Below are 21019 nucleotides of genomic sequence, written 5' to 3'. Positions count from 1 at the left end.
CAATCTTAGTTATAACCAAACAACTGTGAAAAATTCCTGTAACTACACATTTGCCATAACTGTTAGTTCTTGGAAAAGAACTCAGATATATAACCAAATGACAAGTATTTAATGTAATTCAGTCAACTACAGAGCATGAGCACTGACAGTATCTATTCATCATTAAATGTTTTATAAAACCTCTCTCTGCTAATTACTGATTGATCTCTTTTATGACATCTGCAAAAAAGTGACAGGCAATGAACACACCCCATTATTAACTTTTCTCTTATCTTTGTGGTACACCAGACAAACAAGATGAAATTTGTAAATCCTTGGCTGTTAATCCTAATGCCATAGAAGAAAAACATACAAAGTAAAAGTTAGAGTTTGGTTTATACATTAACCCTTTCTACTCTAACATCACTGTGCATATTCTATGTACTATTTTCAATACATTTCCTAAGGTACTGACAGGAAGAATTTGTTCAACAATCAAGAGTTTGTTTAGTTGGTGATCATTTCCAACTATTCTTGTGTCCTAAATGTGTTATTCAGGGGGGATATTGTAAAGAGAAATTAGATGCAAGTACCTCATTGGGGACTAAGGGTTAAGAAGCAGCCCCCCTCTCCTTTCCCCACCAAACTGAAAAAAAACTATAGTGGCCACACGCCACAAATTTGGGTAAATACAAAAGCACACAGTTGAGATATGTGGAATTGGCTTTTATAGACAACCACTGGGTTTTTAAATCAACAAGCAGGTTTCTCACATAGCAGATAAGTGATTGCAAAATGCACTGCACTGTCCAACAGACAGAGATTTACCCAGTGGATAGTGTCATCCAATCTTCAAACAATCAGGGTCTGCAAACTCTTCAGAGCATAAAGAATACTATATGTTTATAATTAAGCAATTAAATCTTACTGATGCATCGAATAATACAAGAATATTACCGGTCCATCAATCAGTGTTTCAGTGATAGTATAGGGAAGTGTTATTTACATGAAGAATTTCAAGCCACTGTAAAGTAAAATTTTCCTTTCCATGATTGTGAAAATGTGTTACAAGGAGGAAAAATCATATGGTTCCCCAAATACACTCCAGGATAAATATCATGGGAATAAATGTTAATTTACAGTCCATCATTCTTGCAACATGAGCAGATTTCCATGTTAAAAATGTGCTTCCTGGAGAAAATCTTGACTTCAGCTAAAAAAAGAGAAAAGAAACTGTTCATTACAATGTAGCTCTGCCAGCTAGACTGATCATGAGGTGAGCAAAGAGAAAAAGGGAACTACAGGTGCTAAGTGAAAGAGTGTAGGCAGAGTCTGAGAAAGAGAACCAAGTTACTAGTTACCAGTATTAAGTTAACCCTTTAACTCCCAGAGGTGATTAACAAGTAATTTCTCCCTACAATATCCATGCACTATTCAACAAAAAGGTGATGTAAATACTCAAATGTATCAGGTAGTTGTTATCTTGATCTACAACCAAATTCTCCCAACTTATTAACAAGGGAATGTGTAGCAGCTAGAGGAGAGAATTAACAATCAGATCTTGAGAGTTAAAGGGTTAAAAGTGTAAATTTAACCACTACCACTACCAATGGCATTGACTGAAGTGTATACCAATAAAGTGATAGGAATCTTATCTCATTCATATCCTCAGTGGAATGAAATTTAGCCCAGCTACTGGGTAATGCTCTGAAGACTTGACAAAGAAGTGCCAATTGGAGTGCTGACTGGGTTATTATGTTATATTATTTTGGCATCAAACTTATCTTACTGCTTTACACTCTAACATCAGTATGCATATACTCCATACTGTTCTCTAAACATTTTTTTGAGGTAATGGCTGAGAGAATTTGTTTTTTTAATTTGATTTGATTTTGATATAAGGGTTATAATGTAAGAAGAAATTAGATACTATGCATATTGAACCCTCCCCATGCTTGTCTCCTCTTGGGGACATAAAGAAATGATTATTGGCAAACTATTGTAAAAGCCTGACAAAAGCTTATTAGGATAACCCTGAGATGGATTGGTACCCTTCTGGCTTCATGCAACAGAAACCAGGATTGGCTCCACTTGGATGGGCCACCCAGCTTAAGTGCAAAATTAACCTATTCCTCTGAGCACCATTTCAATCAAATTTTTTTGACCTTATTGAAGTTTTTTTTAATAGCTCTCTTCTTATGTGCTGCTTGACCAGTAGGTAGAACACAGTCATGGTGATGCATGTCATGATGGCCCAGCCCTCTCCTGTAATAGTTGTCCAGATACACATTGTCTGGCAAGTTTTTTCATTCCGGATCCAGCACTTGTACCCAGTTTCAAGGTCTGCCAATAGTTAACTTAACTATTGAAGAAATAAGCAACCACAGTGATCACAAAAGGTACTCCCCAAGCCGTTACGTGAAAAACATTAAAAACAATCTTTCTGATTTCATGGAAATTCTTCTACAAATTGTTAAGTAAAAAAAGAAGGACAAATGAACTGTCCAAATAAGCTATGAAACAAGCGCCATAATTCGTGGTAGTGTCACCTCAAGTGTTGGAACGAAATAACCTGTTGATCCCGATGTGTCTTCCAAATAATCTATGATAGTTGTGCCAGCAAATAGGAAATCGGCGACTGACGAAGGCCTCTGACGAAGGGCTAAGGCTCGAAACGTCAGCTTTTTTACTCTTTACGGTGGCTAATTTACGTTTTCAACCCAGTTGTTAACACAAAATTACCTGCTATACTCTCCCACCGATGCAGCACCATAGTTTCTTTAGAAACTTACCCCTTTATTCATTTGTTATAAACATGATCATTCTGCGAGCTGTAGTTCGCAAGTCGGGCGACATCCAGAACGTGAGAAAGATTGTGAAGGATCCCATGAGCGGGAGGGAAGCTGTAACAGTAGACAAGGTCTTAGGAAGAGTTCCGTCCGTGAAATTTGTGTCATTGGGAAACGTAGATGTTCTCCCCAGGCTTTAGTCTCATTCGCAGCCGTTCTCAAACTCGTCACGCAACGCTCTTCCTCGACGTTCGTTGAGGAGGAGCATTGCGTGACGAGTCTAAGGAGACATGTCTATGCATGTACTGTAAACATTTCGTGCGGTTATGCCCGACATCTTTCCAGCGTTGAGTTACTATGAGCTCCCACATGTCCTTGCCAAACATGAGTGAAAATGCTGGACACAAGACCGGGGTAGAGTGAGGCTGAGTAAGGGAGGGGAAGGGGAGGCGGTTTAGATATTTCGGTCGCGTTTAGTTTGTCTAGTGGAAATTTCATCTGTTCGTGTTCATTTCAAAATTTTCATCGCAACTAGCGTGACCAAGAGTTACATGGTTAAATCACGATGAGACCTGATCTTATCTCAGGCTGTACTCTATTTGGTGACGTTTCGCCTTGCCGGGTTACCCTTCGGTATTCTGGAACATTGGTAGATGACCTTTGATCAGGCTTCCTTTAGTTGAGCAGGTAATTTAGTGTTAACAACTGGGTTGAAAACGTAAATTAGCCACCGTAAAGAGTAAAAAAGCTGACGTTTCGAGCGTTAGCCCTTCGTCAGAGCGATTAGAGGAATTGTGGGTTGTGTGTGGATTTATATGTAGAAGGTGGAGCGACGCCATTGGTGGGAATATTGTGACGAGAAAACACAAAAACACATTTCTCGTCACAATATTCCCACCAATGGCGTAGCTCCACCTTCTACATATAAATCCACACACAACCCACAATTCCTCTAATCGCTCTGACGAAGGGCTAACGCTCGAAACGTCAGCTTTTTTACTCTTTACGGTGGCTAATTTACGTTTTCAACCCAGTTGTTAACACTAAATTACCTGCTTTACTCTCCCACCGACGCAGCACCACAGTTTCTTTAGAAACTTACCCCTTTATTCCTTTAGTTGATGCTGTTACCTCGTCGACGTTTATTGTAATTTGAACCCAACAGTGTGAGGTATTTATGAAGTTAATTGTCCGTTAGTAAGCCAAGAGAGATGCCAAAAGGACTGTCCTAGCCCTGATTCATCAACAGCTAGTGGATCTACATGACAAACATCGTCTGTGTAGTAATTCGCCTTCATAACCGCTGGAGTGAAGATAACTGAGAAAATTCAGTGGCCAAAACTTCAAGATGTCTTCTGTTGGTGATCTTTCTGTTGGTGATCTTTCTGTTGGTGAGTGATTTAATGAGTTGCTTTAACTATTGACTTTTATGATCAAGCTAGGAATACTTGAGGAGGAATATAACTGAATCGACAACTTCGCAACGGAACTCTCTTGACGCCTAGTAACATTATCATCGAGTCACTGCGCAGGGGCTTCTAATTTTTGGTTAATTTTGTGGTGGTAATTTTATTAGAAAAAGTTAATCAAAACCTGGTAACGTTGTTTATATGAAGAAAAATGCTCAGAAAAGGCTACGGGTTTTAGTTTTAGTGTGAATAAGTGAATAATTTCGCAATATATTTTGAAATATATAGGCGGAAGTAGACTCTATATAGACTTTCTATAAAACGAGGAAAACGTAACTGAGAAAAGTCAATACAAGGAACTGAGGCTGTAACGTCTTAGGTACAATAAAATACGGTCTGGAATTGCGTGATCAAATTGCTTCAGCGAAGGAGTCGCGAGACGCAACAAACCGATGAAAAGTCAATTACATTCTTCTTCTAACCATATATGACACAATTTTAGTAATACCGTAAAACCAGCTTCGGAAGTTCGTAACGTGGAATACTTCACATTATCTTTAACTTAATATTGGTGTCGTTTTAACGCTTGAATCAGCGACGAAAAGTGCATGGTCAGTGCTAAGTTAGGACGTACATTATGAGTTGCCCCTGTCGTACATGTATGCAAATTAAGATTTGCCCAATCACGTCTCGTGCAAATTTTAAAAATTTAGCCGATAACATGCATCATAAGAAAGCTTATTTACTTTTTCAATCGTTTGTTCTTTAAAGTTTGATGTTTTTGTATCTCAACCAAAAATAGTGTTTTTTGGGTTCGTCCGGCCTAAGGACTTGAACATCGATGGTGACTCAGTGCCATGTCAGCTTGTGTCAGTTCATGCTTGAGTGAGTACTCAGCTAAAAATAGAGGAGAGGATACTTGAATGGAAAATATCTTATCTCCTGAGGCACAACTCTTGTCTTTTTGTTTTGCAAAATATGTTTGAACACTGCTTAGAGTGTTTTTCCTTAGACTTTTTTTAAGGCGAAAAGACTCTACACAACTTGGTTGTTGTCTCTTGTCAACAACTAGGAGGTCACAAGGAAACGTTTTTATGAATTAATCATGCGTCACGCAACCATGGACAGTTCGTTTAAGAAAAACTTACTCCACGTTTCAAACTTAACATTTCACTCATGAAGTGGATTTGCAGTATTTTTTTCTGATTGATATAACGAGGAAGTATTATTTAAAAAGGGAAAATTTTCTCTTTTCACCCAACGAGAAATGCAGCTATCCAAGTTTAAGCGGCTTATTGTTCGGTATCTCTGATTTGAAAATATCTGAGGTCAAGAGAATATTTTCTTGCATGCTGAGTTACGATAGCTATGTAAAGACCAACAGGTAACCTCTTTAGAAGCCTTGTGAAAAGGACGTGATGGCGGATGGCCAATGAAGAGAAGTCAGTCGTTTTTCTCTTTCCTCTAGCAATTCATCGTCCAACCAGGCTCATTCCACTGTATGTTCCCCCCTTTTCCCCTTTTTTTCGGTGCCACTTTTTTTGTATTCCTCAATCTTGTCTCGGATCTCCCTCTGAACTTGTCTGTGTCAGTGGCTCCATCAAATCTTAGGATATGCCACCTTGCAGAAATACCCAAATAAGTTTGATAAGCAGATCGTGGAAAACGTGAAGAAAGATTTTATTCACTCGAAGAGAGAATATTTTATTATTTTGATTAGCGACTAATGCCTAAAAGAGCCACTAAATTTGCTAAGAAAGCGAGGTCCAAAATATAACACATTGACCCTATCGACGGAATGATGGATGTTGAAATGGCAGAATAGCCGAATATCCTGCAACGCGAAATGCCTTGTTGTGTGAAGCAAAAGTGTCACCTGAAAAATGGAATTGCAATGAAATAAGAAAACAATTTATAATTAATAGGCAAAATTAAAAGAGGCATAGTTTAATCACTATTAAAGCCTAGTGAATAGACAGATAGAGGAACAGTAAGGTTTTTGCGCCAGCCCCTATAAATAATCATTGCTATTACTATTGTTATCATTAATATTATTATTAATATGATCAGTAGTTACCATTTTATTTATTGCTTAAATGTCAATTAGTCACTATATTATTCAATCATCTTTCTCTTGTGGAACAGAGTTCTCGTAAATATGTGGAATTGCCGCACAAAGCACTAGGCACGAGTCGGCGCGTAGCTATCTAAACATTCCAAGCCATGGCAACAGGCTTTAATCACGATATTTAAGTGTTTAGAAAAGAGGGCCTGGGTCGAGACTACTCAGGGAGGGGAAAAGTTGGTTCGTACCTTCTTATTCAGTTTTGGTTGAACTTTTTGCCTGCCTCAGAGCATAGAGTTTAATAAAGATACAGTTGGTGCAAGCTTTGTTCTTAATTTCAAGTCAAGCAAATCTTACCTATGTAACGACGAGCGAAGGACCTGCCCCACGCAAGGATAATTCGTAGCAAAACAGCGACACAAATATTCATCAGTAGCCGCATCATTTGTTTACGGTTCAGCGTTGGGTTTATCTTAATCTAATTTATCCACTGAGAAGTACACCTTCCTTCGCTCACTTGACTGGTTTCCAGCCGCACAGCATACATCTGAAGCGCTTTTCAATCTCGAGTTCTTCGCCGTAGTCCTTTTGCCAAGGAGAGATTTTTGTAAATGCACTACGGGTCCGACATTGATCAAGTACATGCAATTGTCAAAATTATGTTCGTGACGTTGAATTTACAGTAGAACGACGTTACCCGAAAAAAATCGGCAGTTATAGTTTACAATAGCTCATTTGCTTAAAAGAGGTCTATCGACTGGTAAGTGATTCTCGTCTGTTTCTTTCAAATAAAGTGATTTAACCTCTTTTGCTCTAAATCATGACTGAATGCATTCGTAAGTTTTAGACATCTAGGCCGTAGTCACGATTATTCAAAGTTGCGAATAAAATGTTTGTAATTTCGAAATAAGTCCAGAATCACTGCTTTCAATGGAAGCAGGTAACGCCGCCAACGTTAGCAATGATTGCAAGAGGGCCAACAACTTTCCAGCTTTTAACATGTCTAGAATTTGTGTAATTGCGGAACTTAGGCGGAAGCTTTTTAAAAGAACTGGCTACACAGTTTCGAAAACGGCTTTGTACTCATTAGTTGAGCTCGCGATCAGAAGAATATTGTTTGTGTTTAATAGTTTAAGAGATGTATGAGTTAACACAGACAAGAATCTTTCCATTTGAAGTGTTTTCGATTTGTGTGACAGTTTACACCAGCTATTGTGACATTTGAAACGCCGGGTCGTGCGTGTAATGACACGCTCTGGCTGTCAGATAAACGCGTGGGTTACTAATAGTCTAAAAGAGTAAGACTGAGTTGTTTCTAAGCATTGTTTGTCTTTAGGTGAATGTTAATGGTTAACATCGCGTCCATGCCTCATTGAGCTTTAGAAATTTTGCATTGTCATGGCTGATAGGATGCTAATTGACATTATTCGCCTTTTTGAACAATTTTGATACAGAAGCTACTGCATTTCCTGTTTACATTTTGGCATCGTTGATATCAGTTTTATCCTAAAACCACACAAAAGGCATTAAAGGGGAAGTACAGTCTAGAAAAATTTTACTTTTATTGAAGAACTTTTCCTCAGGAGTTGGAAAATAATTGCCGTTTTCGTTCAACTTTCTCTCGTTCAAGTCCACACTTACTCAAAAACTTACCTACATTAAGAAAACAAAGCATACAAACTAAAGAGGTATATTTGCAATTAATATTGTGGTGAAGTTCACCCTTATAAGAAAAGATTTCAACACCACATGCAATAAAAGGGCTGACAACGAACTGCATTTGTTTCTTACGGTACGCATCAGACTAACTTGCTAACAACTTTAGCATTTTGTTTGCATTAATTTTATGAAAAATGTTTATTCTGTCGGTGCTTACTCATTTGACGGATGACTTCATTTCTCACTTAGTGCATGCTAACGAGGGCTGCTTTCATAGACGTCGGCTAGTGAACACATGGGTCCAAATGATTCGTGCTCAGTAATACCCTGAAGCTTGTTCCCTGCAATGTCAATGATAGTTCATATCACTCAGTTAGCAGTGTGGAATAAATCCTTCATTTTGTTTTACTTTTCTGTCATGTTTAGGGTTGAAATTATCTGCCATTTTACGTCATAATTCAGAGTTTATAGAAGAACTGTGTTTGTGCTTGGACCGTGATAAGAGAGTGATGCGTAATTGGAGACATTTGGCATCAATACTGGATGTCGACTCGGATGTGATTACACGACTAAGAAAGTATGGTGATTTCAGTCCTACCATCCGATTATTTGATTATCTCACGGCCTCGAATCCAGATTTGAAGATTAAAGAGCTAAAAGACATCCTATTCGAGATCGGGAGAAACGACCTAATCAGTTTACTGATCACAAGAGGTATAACACAAAATTGACTGAAGTCAATTGCTATTCTGTCTCTGTCATCTTTTAAGAGGACTTTCAGTATGGGACGTTTGGAGGTTGCCGTATCTCCTCAGACACAGATTTTAATGCTGTTAGTTAGTAAACCTTGTTGGTGTTGTTTTTACTTCTTTGGGACGGTATTGGCTCACTGAAAAATGACCCATTGATCAACTGTCTAAATTTAATAGATTTTAGGGAGATTTTGAAAACTTGAAGGATTGTTATGTTGGATTAATAACTAAGTAATTTCCTGGCTACATTTCACAGCTGTTCAATTTTATATAAGGGAGAATTGTGAGTATTGTCAAACAGTGCATGGAATTCTGCTCATCACGAGTGTGACGTATTTTTATTTGTTTTTTATTTAAATTTTTTCCTCTGTCTGTGGCAGTTTATCAAAAAGGTTCTCAGGAATTCATACTGAGTATGTTTCTCTTAATTTGTTTGACTATCAGCCGGTTGCACTGACACTGAAAGAGTTCTTGATGTGATCACTTCGCCAAGTGATGAAGCTCCTTCACCCACAGTTAGTCTTTTGGACGAAATTGCGTTTGCTTTAGACAGGACGTCACTGGTTTTGTCAAACTGGTATACCTTGGCGTTAAAACTGGGTGTGTCTAGAAAAACCTGCTGGACGTTTGAGAGACGATCGACTGAAAATCCGACCGGCAGATTGTTCCAGCATTTGGCTACAACTTGCCCACAAAAGACACTTTTAAGTCTTAAGGAAGCTCTGGATTCTATTAAGAGAAAGGATCTGGTGAATTTTCTTCATGAGGAGAAACTGAGAGGTAAAGTGTCGAACACTGCATCACAAATAACTTAAGTTTAACGACGCCTGGCACCTTTGTAGCCTAGATTTTGTTTCTAAGTTATCGATAGAAAAGTCAGACTCTCCTGTTTTTCAGGTGGTCCCTAACTATGAAGAGCTCAATATGCAATTGGCCGCATGAGTATTTCAAGAATCGATTGGACAAAAGTTCTCTCCGCGCTGAGGCCCCATTTCTTGAAAGTTAACTACTAATGATCTGTGGATACCTTTATTTTTCTGTAGACGACATGTTACTTAAGGATATCATAACCCCTGGATCGGAACTCTTAGAAAGATTGGCGCTAGAACTTAATCGAGAGGAGAATCCTGGAGTCAAAAACTGGACACATCTGGCCTGGAAAATGGAAGTACCAGCTGACGTGCGTCGGGAGTTTGCTGATGTCAAACAAGTCAGGAAAAGTCCTACAAAAGAGGTTCTAGAATGGGTGGCCACGCACTTCCCTGAAATAGCATTAAGTGACGTTGCAAAAGCTTTAGATGAGATTGAGCGAAATGACGCAATACAGATAATATCCAAGTATTTTCCCAACACAGTTGGTAGGTTCTCGCTGATATAAGTACATTGGGGTTTATTGGACAGTTTCAGTGTTTGCCTTTCCTGAATTAATCTCTTTGACTCCTCGGTGCGGCACTTTCAGTTTCTTATGCCCAAGCCTGCTTCTTTTTGTTATACAAGCCATGATCTCTAATGTGTATCACCTCGTACCCCTTGTACAAGAGATGGCTAGAAGAAAAGCATTCGGGTACAGGCACATGCTACGTTTTTTTCGGATGTCACAACGACGCTTACAAAAAAAAAAAAAAAACAGGCGGATGTCACAACGACGCTTACAAAAAAAAACAAAAAAAAACAGGAACAATAAAAAATTAATTATAAACAAAAAGGTCCTATGTATACATCTTAAACTCTGACACTCTAGCTCTGATTTTTTTTTTTTTTTTTTACAACTCAAGGTCCGTAAAACTACTCTCGCACATGCGAAGTAAGATCGACTTAACTAAGCTATCCTCTCATAACATTGAATACCTTTTCTCTTCCTTCAGATTCAGCCTTGCAAGGACTTGGTCGTTTATTCAAGGACAGCTTAACCATGCCAGATCTGACTGGTCAGATGTTTTCAACTAGCTTCGAGAGAGAAGAGCGGGATTCCTTTCCTAACAAAGGTAAGAAGGAAAGCGTTAATTCACCCGTGATGTTCATAGAATTAGCTAGTTAAGAAGCCTTGGTCGAAATTGTGCTATGCTTATGTAACTAGGAACAGTCATTTTCAATGGGTTTGTCATCATTTCCTTGTCCTTACTTAGCTCAATTATTCGAGGAGCTAAGTGGGTAGAAACCTCATCAAAAAGTAATCTTCGCAAAACTATATGTTGATGTTTACGTCGTTGTAGCTTGTATACGACGGTAGATTACTAACAGCTTTACGCTAAATGCCTTCTCCCCACTTCAAGTGGTGTTTTCAATCTTGATCAGTATATCACCATGGTCGCATTCAAACTGCGAAAGCTTATTAAAGGCTGTTTGCGCCTGAATTTAAGCCAAAGGCAATTTCATGCCAAAATCATGTTTTGAAAATTGCAAAATCAACAACCACGTTTACAAACGGCGATTTTCCCCAACTCAGGATCCGATTACCCAAAGAGTTCAGCTGCTCGATTTCTGAGGAATGCTTAAAGCGTTTAGCCCTTCTAAACCTTCCGTCTACAAAAGGTTTATCTGTGGCATTTTCTGTTTGTGGAACTTATATAAGTGAAAGCAAGATCCAAAGTTTTGTTGTTTTTCCTACCAACTTCCACGCAACTATTAAACTCACACTCTTGTTGTCACCAGAGTTGCTCTTCCTTTTTATTGGGCTGCTGTGCTTTATTCCAATGAATAGTGGAAAGGGATAAATGGTCTTAAATGGTCTTTCTGTCTTTTCACTTGCAGAAGTGAAGGAACAATCTGGTCATTATGGTAACTTGCCAGATCGGACAGATTTGGTGGGCCGCAATGAAACATGCGAACGTATCATAACTGCCCTGTCTTCAAACATGGCTGTTGAAATTGTAGCACCACCTGGATATGGGAAAACGTCGGTGGTAATAGAGGTCGCCCATAGGATGATCGAAAGGAAAACGTGTGTCGCGTACGTTAAACCTGGAGGTGTCACTTGTGTAGAAGATTTAGCAAGCAAAATAATCGAGACCCTTGGGTATGTTCCTGGTGAAAACACAATAACTGAAGCATTAAGTTGCATATCTTCTCTAAAGAGAAAAAGTGTTGTGTTGATCATTGAAAACATTGACAACTTACTGCATCTTGAGGATCAATTGAGCAACGATAAATACCATCAGGAATTAAAATCTGAAAATTGCTTTACTCAAATGCGGGGTAAAGTCACGCAGGGCGACTTTTTGACATTTCTAAACTACCTCGGACAAAGTCCAAACATCCAGCTTGTCCTCACATCACGAGAAACCTATGATTTCAATGGGTCTCTTCCTTTCGAACTGATTAACCTAGAACCTCTGAATGACAATGATTCAGCCTCTATGTTCTCAAAGTGTGAGGATGGCCTGGACGACGATCTGATTAAGGAGCTGGTCAGCGTTTGTGGTGGTATTCCCTTGATAATCTGCACAGTGATCTCGATTCTAAAGGGAGAAAATCCCCAGAAGGCGGCCCAACTTTCCACAACTTCACCTAGTTGTCTTGCTAAAGAACTTGTAGCCAACGAGGATCGCATCGCCAAATCTCTTGAAATCTGTTTTGATCGCTTAAGTCCAGAAAATCAGAAGATTATTTTGATGCTCTCAACATTTCCACACAGATTCACGCAAGAGCAATTTCAAGCAGTCTTTGGGTCATCTGTCACGGCTGATTTGCAAACTTGCCTAAATTCCTCGGGGTATAGCAACCTCCTTCGCTTCGACAGGAAAAATTGTCAGTATTCCCTCCATCCTTTCATACGAGATTTCTTTTCACTGAAGTCCGATCACATAGACGCCAAATCAACTTTCGTTCGTCATTACAGTGACTTGGCTGTTACACTTTGCGAAACATTCTTGAGTAAAGATTGCAAGTTGGCAATTGATCAGTACAGATCTGAAAAGGACAACATTCGGGAAGCCATGGCTTGGTGTGGAGACGATCACCCTGAGCTTGACCAAACTTTCAGGGAGCAATGCATCGACGCCTTTAACGAGGCAGCTGGATTTCTTGCCGAGGTGATGCGCAAACAAGAATTTCAGTTGCTCTTTTGCAAGCTTGCGTATCAATGTCGCTCCCACTTGCACCTCTATAGTGCTTGCTTGACGAACATCGGAATGAAGACAGTGTTAAGCTGCACATGTACCCCACACATTTGTCCAAGAGCCTTGTATCAGGCCAAAGAAATGCTGACTAAAGCAAATGACATTCAATCAATAATTAAGGACGTGAAGGACACCACTCGTGCCCAGTGCATGAGCAAGTTTGGATTTTGTTATGTTCGCGAGGGGCGCGTTGATGAGGGCTATGGATATCTCGAGATCGCCTTAAAATTGCGACAGGACAGAGTAGAGAAACTAAACAGCATCAAAGATCATGTCATGTTAGCTGCCTGTTTCAACGATGTAGCAGGTTAGTGGCAATTAAATTTCTTAATGCTTCAATGGTAAGAGCTATTCGTAAAGGGGAATCATCTGCGGAAAGTTATCCCCATTGAATCTTTTCCATGAAAGCTAGCAATAAGATCCACGAGCACCTCGCACAAGCTTCATTACGAACGAAATTGTTTAAGTACCATTTAGATAAATTGATGCAACAATTAGGAGGTGATGTTGGTGGCATATGCTGGTGTGTAGAAAGAACTCAAGGCCATTTTCCTTCACCACTCTAGTACTCAATTGGTATGGCTAATGCGGGTCTTGTAAGTTAAATAAAAAGCGCAGTTTTAAAAATAGACAGGCGATCGACCTTGCATCATTCTGGTTTCTTTTTTTTTCTTTTGACCAACGACCTCTCAACCTCTCTACATCATCGCCCAGAATGCAAAGATATATCCGGGACCTTGACTGCGCCGCCGGCGGTGAATTTGAAAATTGATTAGTGAAGTGGGCTAAAATAAAAGAGAAATTTATTTGAAAATATCGAAGAGAGCTTGCATTTTTTAAGTTCTCGTCTAAACTACGCAATATTCTTAGTTTTAGCATGTGGCTTTTATGGAGAGAAATAAAAAAAATATATTTTTCCATTCTCGCCTTATTGTATCTTCCTTAATCCCTGGCTATTTTTATTTAAAATTTGGCCATTTTAGTCGCCAGTGTCATTGCACTCTTCTGGTTGATCGCTTCTTTTTTGACTCGCAGCTTCTCAAATGGTGGAGCGAGAACACATGCTGGCCATCCAAACAAGGCTGTCACATGTCCTTCCTGTTTATGAAGAAAACCTCGGTGACCACCCTTTTACGGCAAACACTCTTAGTTGGATTGGTAAAAGTTACCACGCCTTGGGTGACTACGACAACGCCATTAATTACAGCAGCAGATCAATTTCAATCCGAAGGCAACTGTTGGGGCAACATCAGGAAACTGCGAAGTCTCTGTATGATGTGGGTGTGGCTTACAGCGCGAAACAGGACTACGAAACGTGAGTAAACATAGTTTGCTATTTATTGTAAGGCATGTTGTAGATCGGATACCCTCTTAGCAAAGGTTAACAACAAAATCGAGTGTATGCAATATCGACCCTCGCAAAAACTTTTATTCTTCGTGCCTTTGTTCCTTTAAACTTTTCATCGTAATCAATGCAACTCCGTCAAAATGTCAAGTTTACATGAATTTCCCATTGTTAAAATATTAGAGGAACACATGGTAGTCAAGAACGAGGGGAAGAAAACTACTCTCGAGGCGTGCTCATTTGGTCCAAAAATGTTTCATTGTATTCGCACAGCGTCGACAAGTTTTCAGGCAGTGTAGCGACAATTGCGATGCGTGTGTTCTTTGCTTGTTAGATCACGTCCTTATCTTCTAATTTTGCTGCTGTCGAGTCAATTTTCCTGTACAACCTCAAACTTTTTGTATTTTGATTTAGCAAATTGCAGTGAATGACTCAGAGGTGATATCTAAAAGACTGTATCACGACGCAAATTTTTTTCATCGCAGAATTCTTTCTTGAACGTTAAGATGAGGAATGATGTAACATTTCCTAAGAGAATATATCATATGGATGTGAATCTCGCTTGGTAAAAACACTAGCAGATATGTGACACCTCTTTTGGAGGAAAAACGTCTAGGAAATTCATTATTTGACGTTGCATCTTTCTTAGAGCCCTCCACTACCTGAAAAAGGCAGTTGATTACCAAGAAAAAGTGTTAGACACACAGGACGAGCTGATTCACACCCACTGTTGTGTTGACATAATACCTGCTGTTGAGCGCATGCTTATTGGATCGTACGTAATCACGTGATCATTGACTTAACCTATATTATTATGAGTAAAACCTGTATATAGTGATTTTTAATTAAAGAAGTTAATTGCAGCAAGTTGTCTCGCGTGTTCCGTATAGTGGAACTGAATCTTTTAGTCGGTTAGAACACGACAACTGGCGACGAGGATAGGATACGAACCCACGCGTGCAATGGTAACTCTTGCCACGCATTTGGTCTACGTGCCGTCTCCACACTTGCTCTCCGATTTGTGTTTTATACGACACTGGACCCGTGCGTTCAACTACAGTGGCGTCTAACCATCTTGGTTCATCTCGAAAGTTTTGGACTAATACCTCTTCTCCGATCGAAAATTCACGTTCTTTCGATTTGCGGTCATATTCTGCCTTGTCGTACGCTTGTCTGTCGAAAATCTTGCGACCTAAGTTTGGACGGAGTAGGTCCAATCTAGTTCTCGGTCGGCGTTTTAAAAACAATTCAGCCGGTGCTTGGCCTGTCACGCTACTAGGCGTCGTTCGATTGCTGAATAGAAACCTCGCCAAGCTCTGCGTTATTGACGAACTTTCTTCAGTTTTGAAGTATTGCTTGAAAGTTTGAACGAACCGTTCCGCCTGTCCGTTTGATCTCGGATGATACGGTGCGATTAGCGTGTGTTTAATTCCATTTTGTTTCACAAAATTTTCAAATTCTCGCGAGGTAAACTGAGGACCGTTGTCGCTCACTAATTGCATCGGTACCCCGTATCGAGCAAACATATTTCGTAGTTTCTCGATCGTTGACTCACTGGTCACGCTAGGCATTATTTCTACTTCTAGCCATTTGGAGTGACTATCGACTACTACAAGAAACATTTTATTCATGAACGGACCAGCGAAGTCGATGTGAATTCTCTGCCATGGCTTGTCCGGCCAATCCCACGGATGCAGTGGTGCGGTTTGCGGCTTATTTCGTGTTAATTGGCACTTAGCGCAATCACGAACTACGGAAGCGATGGATTGATCTAATTTGGGCCACCACACATGGAGTCGTGCGAGTGACTTCATCCGCACAATTCCAGGATGCCCTTCATGCAATTCTTGCAACACCCGTTCTCGCAAAGAACTCGGAATTACAACACGGATTCCCCACAACAAACAACCTTCTTCTACGGTGAGTTCATTCCTTCTTTGATAGTACGCGCGGACAGCCGAATTTTCGTCATCGCTCCATCCTGTCATTGTATACTCAACCACTCTGGACAACACTGGGTCTGCCCGTGTGGCCTTTCGGATTTGCCCTGCGGTTAATGGCAAGGATCCAATTTGTAAGGAATTTATCAACTTAACTTCATCGAATTCCTCTGAGTTGTCTCCAACAGGCAACGGCAATCGGCTTAAACAGTCTGCGTTCGCGTGTTTCAGCGTTGACCGATACTCTATTTCGTATTGGTATGCCGACAACAAAATTGCCCATCTCTGCAGTCTCGCGGCAGCTAGGGTTGGAATACCGGTTTTCGGACCTAGCAACGTCACTAAAGGCTTGTGATCGGTTACCAACGAAAATTTCGTCCATACAGATATTGATGAAATTTCTTAATTCCGAAGATTATACTGAGGGCTTCTTTCTCGATTTGCGCATAATTTCTCTCGCTCTTGTTCAACGTGCGCGACGCGAAAGCGATTGGTTTTTCCTCGCCGTTCGGAAATACGTGTGAAATTACCGCCCCTACACCATAATGCGATGCGTCAGTGTCTAGCTTAAGAGGCAAACTGTTCTGATAATGCACCAAAACTGGGGCCTTCGCTAATTTGTCTTTAAGTTTTGCGAACGCGTCCTCTTCCGATTTCGACCATTTCCATTTGATTCCGTCACGCAATAGCTCATTCAAGGGATGCGTTATCATTGAATAATTGCTTATGAATTTAGAATAGTAGTTAACCATTCCGAGAAACGATCGAAGTTGTTGTTGATTCTCGGGAGCCGGCGCGTCACGGATTGCCTGAACCTTCTTCTTAATCGCGTGCAACCCGCTCGCATCGACTCGATACCCTAAATACTCGACTGATGGTTGCATGAACTTACACTTGCTTAGCTTCAATCTTAAGCCTGCGGTTTCCAGCCTTGTCAGCACCTCGCTGAGATTACTAACGTGTTCTTGATCGTTTTTGCCTGATATCAAAATATCATCTACTCGGCAAACGACCATTGGTATTGCTTGCAATACTTGCTCGATTTTAGACTGAAAAATAGCGCTTGCGCTGGAAACGCCAAAAGGTAGTCTAGTAGGTCTATATAATCCCTTGTGAGTGTTAATCGTTACAAATTCCCTCGAGTTCTCTTCCAGTAATATTTGCTGATAGGCGCGCGATAAATCTAGCTTCGTAAATTTTTCTCCGCCGCTCAATGCAACAAACAACTCCTCGGGATTTGGGAGCGGATGTTGATCTACTTCTAAAGTGGAGTTAACGGTCACTTTATAGTCCCCACAAATCCTTACGCCCCCATCTGATTTCACTACGGGTACTATGGGCGCTGCCCAATTAGAGAAGCGAACTTTCTCTAACACTCCCATATTCTCTAGCCGATCAAGCTCTTGCTCGATAGCGCCCTTAATTGCATGCGGCACTGGTCTAGGCTTATAAAATTTGGGTATGGCTTCGGGTTTAACAAATAATTGAGCCTTTACATCTTTCAGTGTTCCTAATTCATCCTTAAATACTTCTGGATGTTTATCTAATACTCTATCAAGTTCATTACTTATCTTCTTGATTGTAGGCCAATTGAGTCTAATTTTGGAGAGCCAATTGCGTCCCAAACAGACTCGGGCCGCTTCCCTTGATGATTTGTAAAGGCAGGTTCTCGGTTTGGCCTTCGTACTCAACGTTCACCATTGCTTTGCCGAGGACTGTCAGTGGTTCCCCAGAGTAGGTTGACAGCCTCGCGCTCGATTGTTGGAGTGTTGCCGTTGGACACGTCTCTTTCCACGTTTCCTCTGACATCACCGACAGAGTTGCACCAGTGTCCAATTCCATAGGGATCTTTGAGCCATTCATGGTGATGTGAATGAGGATCGCTGGTTCAGCTGTTTCGTCCTCCACTTTGAAAATGCTGAAGTTTCCCGCTACGCCTTGCTCGTCTTCCAAGTAGTGTACTGGGTTGGACCTTTTTGAGGCATTTTCTCTCTCTTGTTTAGCGGCTCCCTTCTTTCGGCAAACCTTTTGGATGTGCCCCTTATTTTGACAGAAATGACACGTTTGATCCTTAAACCTGCACGTTTGTGGTGTGTGGTTTCCACCGCAACGGAAACACGATTTTTGCTCCCTTGGCTTTCTGCCCTGCTTGTTTTGCGTACGTGCTGGTAACACATTGATGTTTGAGGGCGGTGCCGTTGGTCGGAAATGGTTTGCCTGCTTTTCTGCTGACTCCATAGCTATGGCCGTTTCAAGGGCCTTTTTCCAAGTTAGCTCGGTTTCAGTTAGCAGCCTCTTTTGAATTTGCCTGTTTCGCATACCACAGACAAATCTGTCCCTTAATGCTTGCTCGAGGAATTCCCCGAATTCGCAACGCTCTGAGCACCGTTTTAATGCTGCGGCGTAATCTGCCACTCCTTCCCCTTCATCTTGATCACGCTTGTGAAAGTGAAAACGCTCCGCAATAATGATTGGTTTCGGTTGGAAGTGGTTGCTCAACGTTTTTAACAGCTCTGCAAGTTTGAATTCTGAAGGCTTGGCTGGGGCCTTTAAGTCCCTCAATAGGTTGTAGCTTTTGCTTCCGACGCTCGTCAAGAACACGGCTACGATCTTCTTTTCGTCTTTCAGCTCGTTCGCTATAACGTATTGCTCAAATCGTTCAGCATACGAATTCCAGTCCTCCTTCGCTGGGTCGTAGGATTCTATCGATCCTATGGTAGTCATCCTCGTCGCCAGTTGTCGTGTTCTAACCGACTAAAAGATTCAGTTCCACTATACGGAACACGCGAGACAACTTGCTGCAAATCAACTTCTTTAATTAAAAATCACTATATACAGGTTTTACTCATAATAATATAGGTTAAGTCAATGATCACGTGATTACGTACGATCCAATAAGCATGCGCTCAACAGCAGGTATTATGTCAACACAACATGTTGTGCGGATGAAGTCACTCGCACGACTCCATGTGTGGTGGCCCAAATTAGATCAATCCATCGCTTCCGTAGTTCGTGATTGCGCTAAGTGCCAATTAACACGAAATAAGCCGCAAACCGCACCACTGCATCCGTGGGATTGGCCGGACAAGCCATGGCAGAGAATTCACATCGACTTCGCTGGTCCGTTCATGAATAAAATGTTTCTTGTAGTAGTCGATAGTCACTCCAAATGGCTAGAAGTAGAAATAATGCCTAGCGTGACCAGTGAGTCAACGATCGAGAAACTACGAAATATGTTTGCTCGATACGGGGTACCGATGCAATTAGTGAGCGACAACGGTCCTCAGTTTACCTCGCGAGAATTTGAAAATTTTGTGAAACAAAATGGAATTAAACACACGCTAATCGCACCGTATCATCCGAGATCAAACGGACAGGCGGAACGGTTCGTTCAAACTTTCAAGCAATACTTCAAAACTGAAGAAAGTTCGTCAATAACGCAGAGCTTGGCGAGGTTTCTATTCAGCAATCGAACGACGCCTAGTAGCGTGACAGGCCAAGCACCGGCTGAATTGTTTTTAAAACGCCGACCGAGAACTAGATTGGACCTACTCCGTCCAAACTTAGGTCGCAAGATTTTCGACAGACAAGCGTACGACAAGGCAGAATATGACCGCAAATCGAAAGAACGTGAATTTTCGATCGGAGAAGAGGTATTAGTCCAAAACTTTCGAGGTGAACCAAGATGGTTAGACGCCACTGTAGTTGAACGCACGGGTCCAGTGTCGTATAAAACATAAATCGGAGAGCAAGTGTGGAGACGGCACGTAGACCAAATGCGTGGCAAGAGTTACCACCACACCTCTGAAACAAGTGTGAAAGCGCCGATACCACTTGTTCCAAACCAGAACTACGAAATGCCACAGCCCGAATCCCTGCCGGAACACTCCGAAGTTGGAAAGGGAGAAAATGAACCGGGCGAGAGCGCGCATAAAGGAGCGTCAAACAGGGAGAGCGCAAACCTATCACCGAACGCCGACCAACCCGCTCGTTACCCCAGTCGTACCCGCAAGCCTCCAATTCGTTTAGGTTATGACGAATAATGTTTACACACTCAGGTTAATCTCGTAAATAAGTATGGGGGAATGTTGTGTTGACATAATACCTGCTGTTGAGCGCATGCTTATTGGATCGTACGTAATCACGTGATCATTGACTTAACCTATATTATTATGAGTAAAACCTGTATATAGTGATTTTTAATTAAAGAAGTTAATTGCAGCAAGTTGTCTCGCGTGTTCCGTATAGTGGAACTGAATCTTTTAGTCGGTTCGAACACGACACCCACCAAGCCATGTCAATTGTTCTTTGTGCTCTTGGAAGAAACAAAGGCAGAAGAAGAAAAAAATCGCGCGGGGGAGTGCGCAAGCAAGCTAGATTCTTGGGAGGCTCCTTTAGATAAACTGACGACCCAAGAACGAGACAGCGAATGGATAGATATTTTCCCCTCAAAGCCACGGAATTCAGCATTGTAGAAAAACCTTTTGCATTAAACCGTTTTAGGATGTAGATTTGACAATAGATCAATCGATTGAACAAAGAGAATCAATGCTTTGATATTTACTAAGTTTCCGTTCACTGATTTGGTTTGTTACCCACTGCGGTCAGTAAAGTGCCAGTGTTAAGGACACTAGCCAGAAGGCTCATTATTGAATTGATTATCGATTAGTTTAATAATTTCAGAATGATCCTAGATACGAACATAGTCACAATGTTTATCTGTTTGTCTATATTTCTATTGGTTTTGTAATCGGACCTCTCAGCTTCACCACGCGCATATAAAAGGCCAGTTTAGCGTCCCTGTAATCAGTTCTTCGTAAGTTTTTTAGTAGTCTTGGTAAACTTTCTTCCTTTCATTTTCTTAAAACTTTGGCACAAGAGGGAACGATATGTGAAAACCTTTATAACTTTTTTTTCTTAAGTTTAGTTTCTCAGTATTGGGCAAAAGTATACAAACAGACAT

The 21019-nt window shown here is 40.8% G+C and overlaps 1 protein-coding gene and 1 long non-coding RNA gene across 5 annotated transcripts in view; one reads left to right on the top strand and one right to left on the bottom strand.

Moving 5' to 3' along the window:
* Positions 1 to 1001: 1001 nt before the first annotated feature.
* LOC149047404 (uncharacterized) lies at positions 1002 to 2969 on the bottom strand. Its single transcript, XR_016185912.1, has 3 exons — positions 2772 to 2969; positions 2145 to 2341; positions 1002 to 1192 (listed from the first exon to the last, which is right to left on the bottom strand). It is a non-coding gene; the product is annotated as an uncharacterized LOC149047404 (long non-coding RNA).
* A 908-nt stretch (positions 2970 to 3877) lies between these two features.
* Positions 3878 to 21019, top strand: part of LOC113683412 (uncharacterized) — a 29589-nt gene continuing 12447 nt past the window's right edge. For 3 of the 4 annotated variants that reach the window (XM_089204084.1, XM_089204082.1, XM_089204081.1), the window contains exons 1-7: positions 3878 to 4159; positions 8328 to 8615; positions 9098 to 9433; positions 9697 to 10011; positions 10519 to 10638; positions 11405 to 13078; positions 13807 to 14086. In XM_089204084.1, the coding sequence (XP_089060210.1) occupies positions 4117 to 4159; positions 8328 to 8615; positions 9098 to 9433; positions 9697 to 10011; positions 10519 to 10638; positions 11405 to 13078; positions 13807 to 14086 (3056 nt within the window). In that variant the 5' untranslated portion in view covers positions 3878 to 4116. The remainder of the gene's footprint in view (positions 4160 to 8327; positions 8616 to 9097; positions 9434 to 9696; positions 10012 to 10518; positions 10639 to 11404; positions 13079 to 13806; positions 14087 to 21019) is intronic. The other variant, XM_089204083.1, reaches the window with a different exon arrangement.

This window comes from Pocillopora damicornis, chromosome 4, assembly GCF_964200805.1.
Source record: "Pocillopora damicornis chromosome 4, jaPocDami1.2, whole genome shotgun sequence".
Lineage (NCBI taxonomy): Eukaryota > Metazoa > Cnidaria > Anthozoa > Scleractinia > Pocilloporidae > Pocillopora > Pocillopora damicornis.
This window is presented reverse-complemented; position numbering and strand designations above follow the sequence as displayed.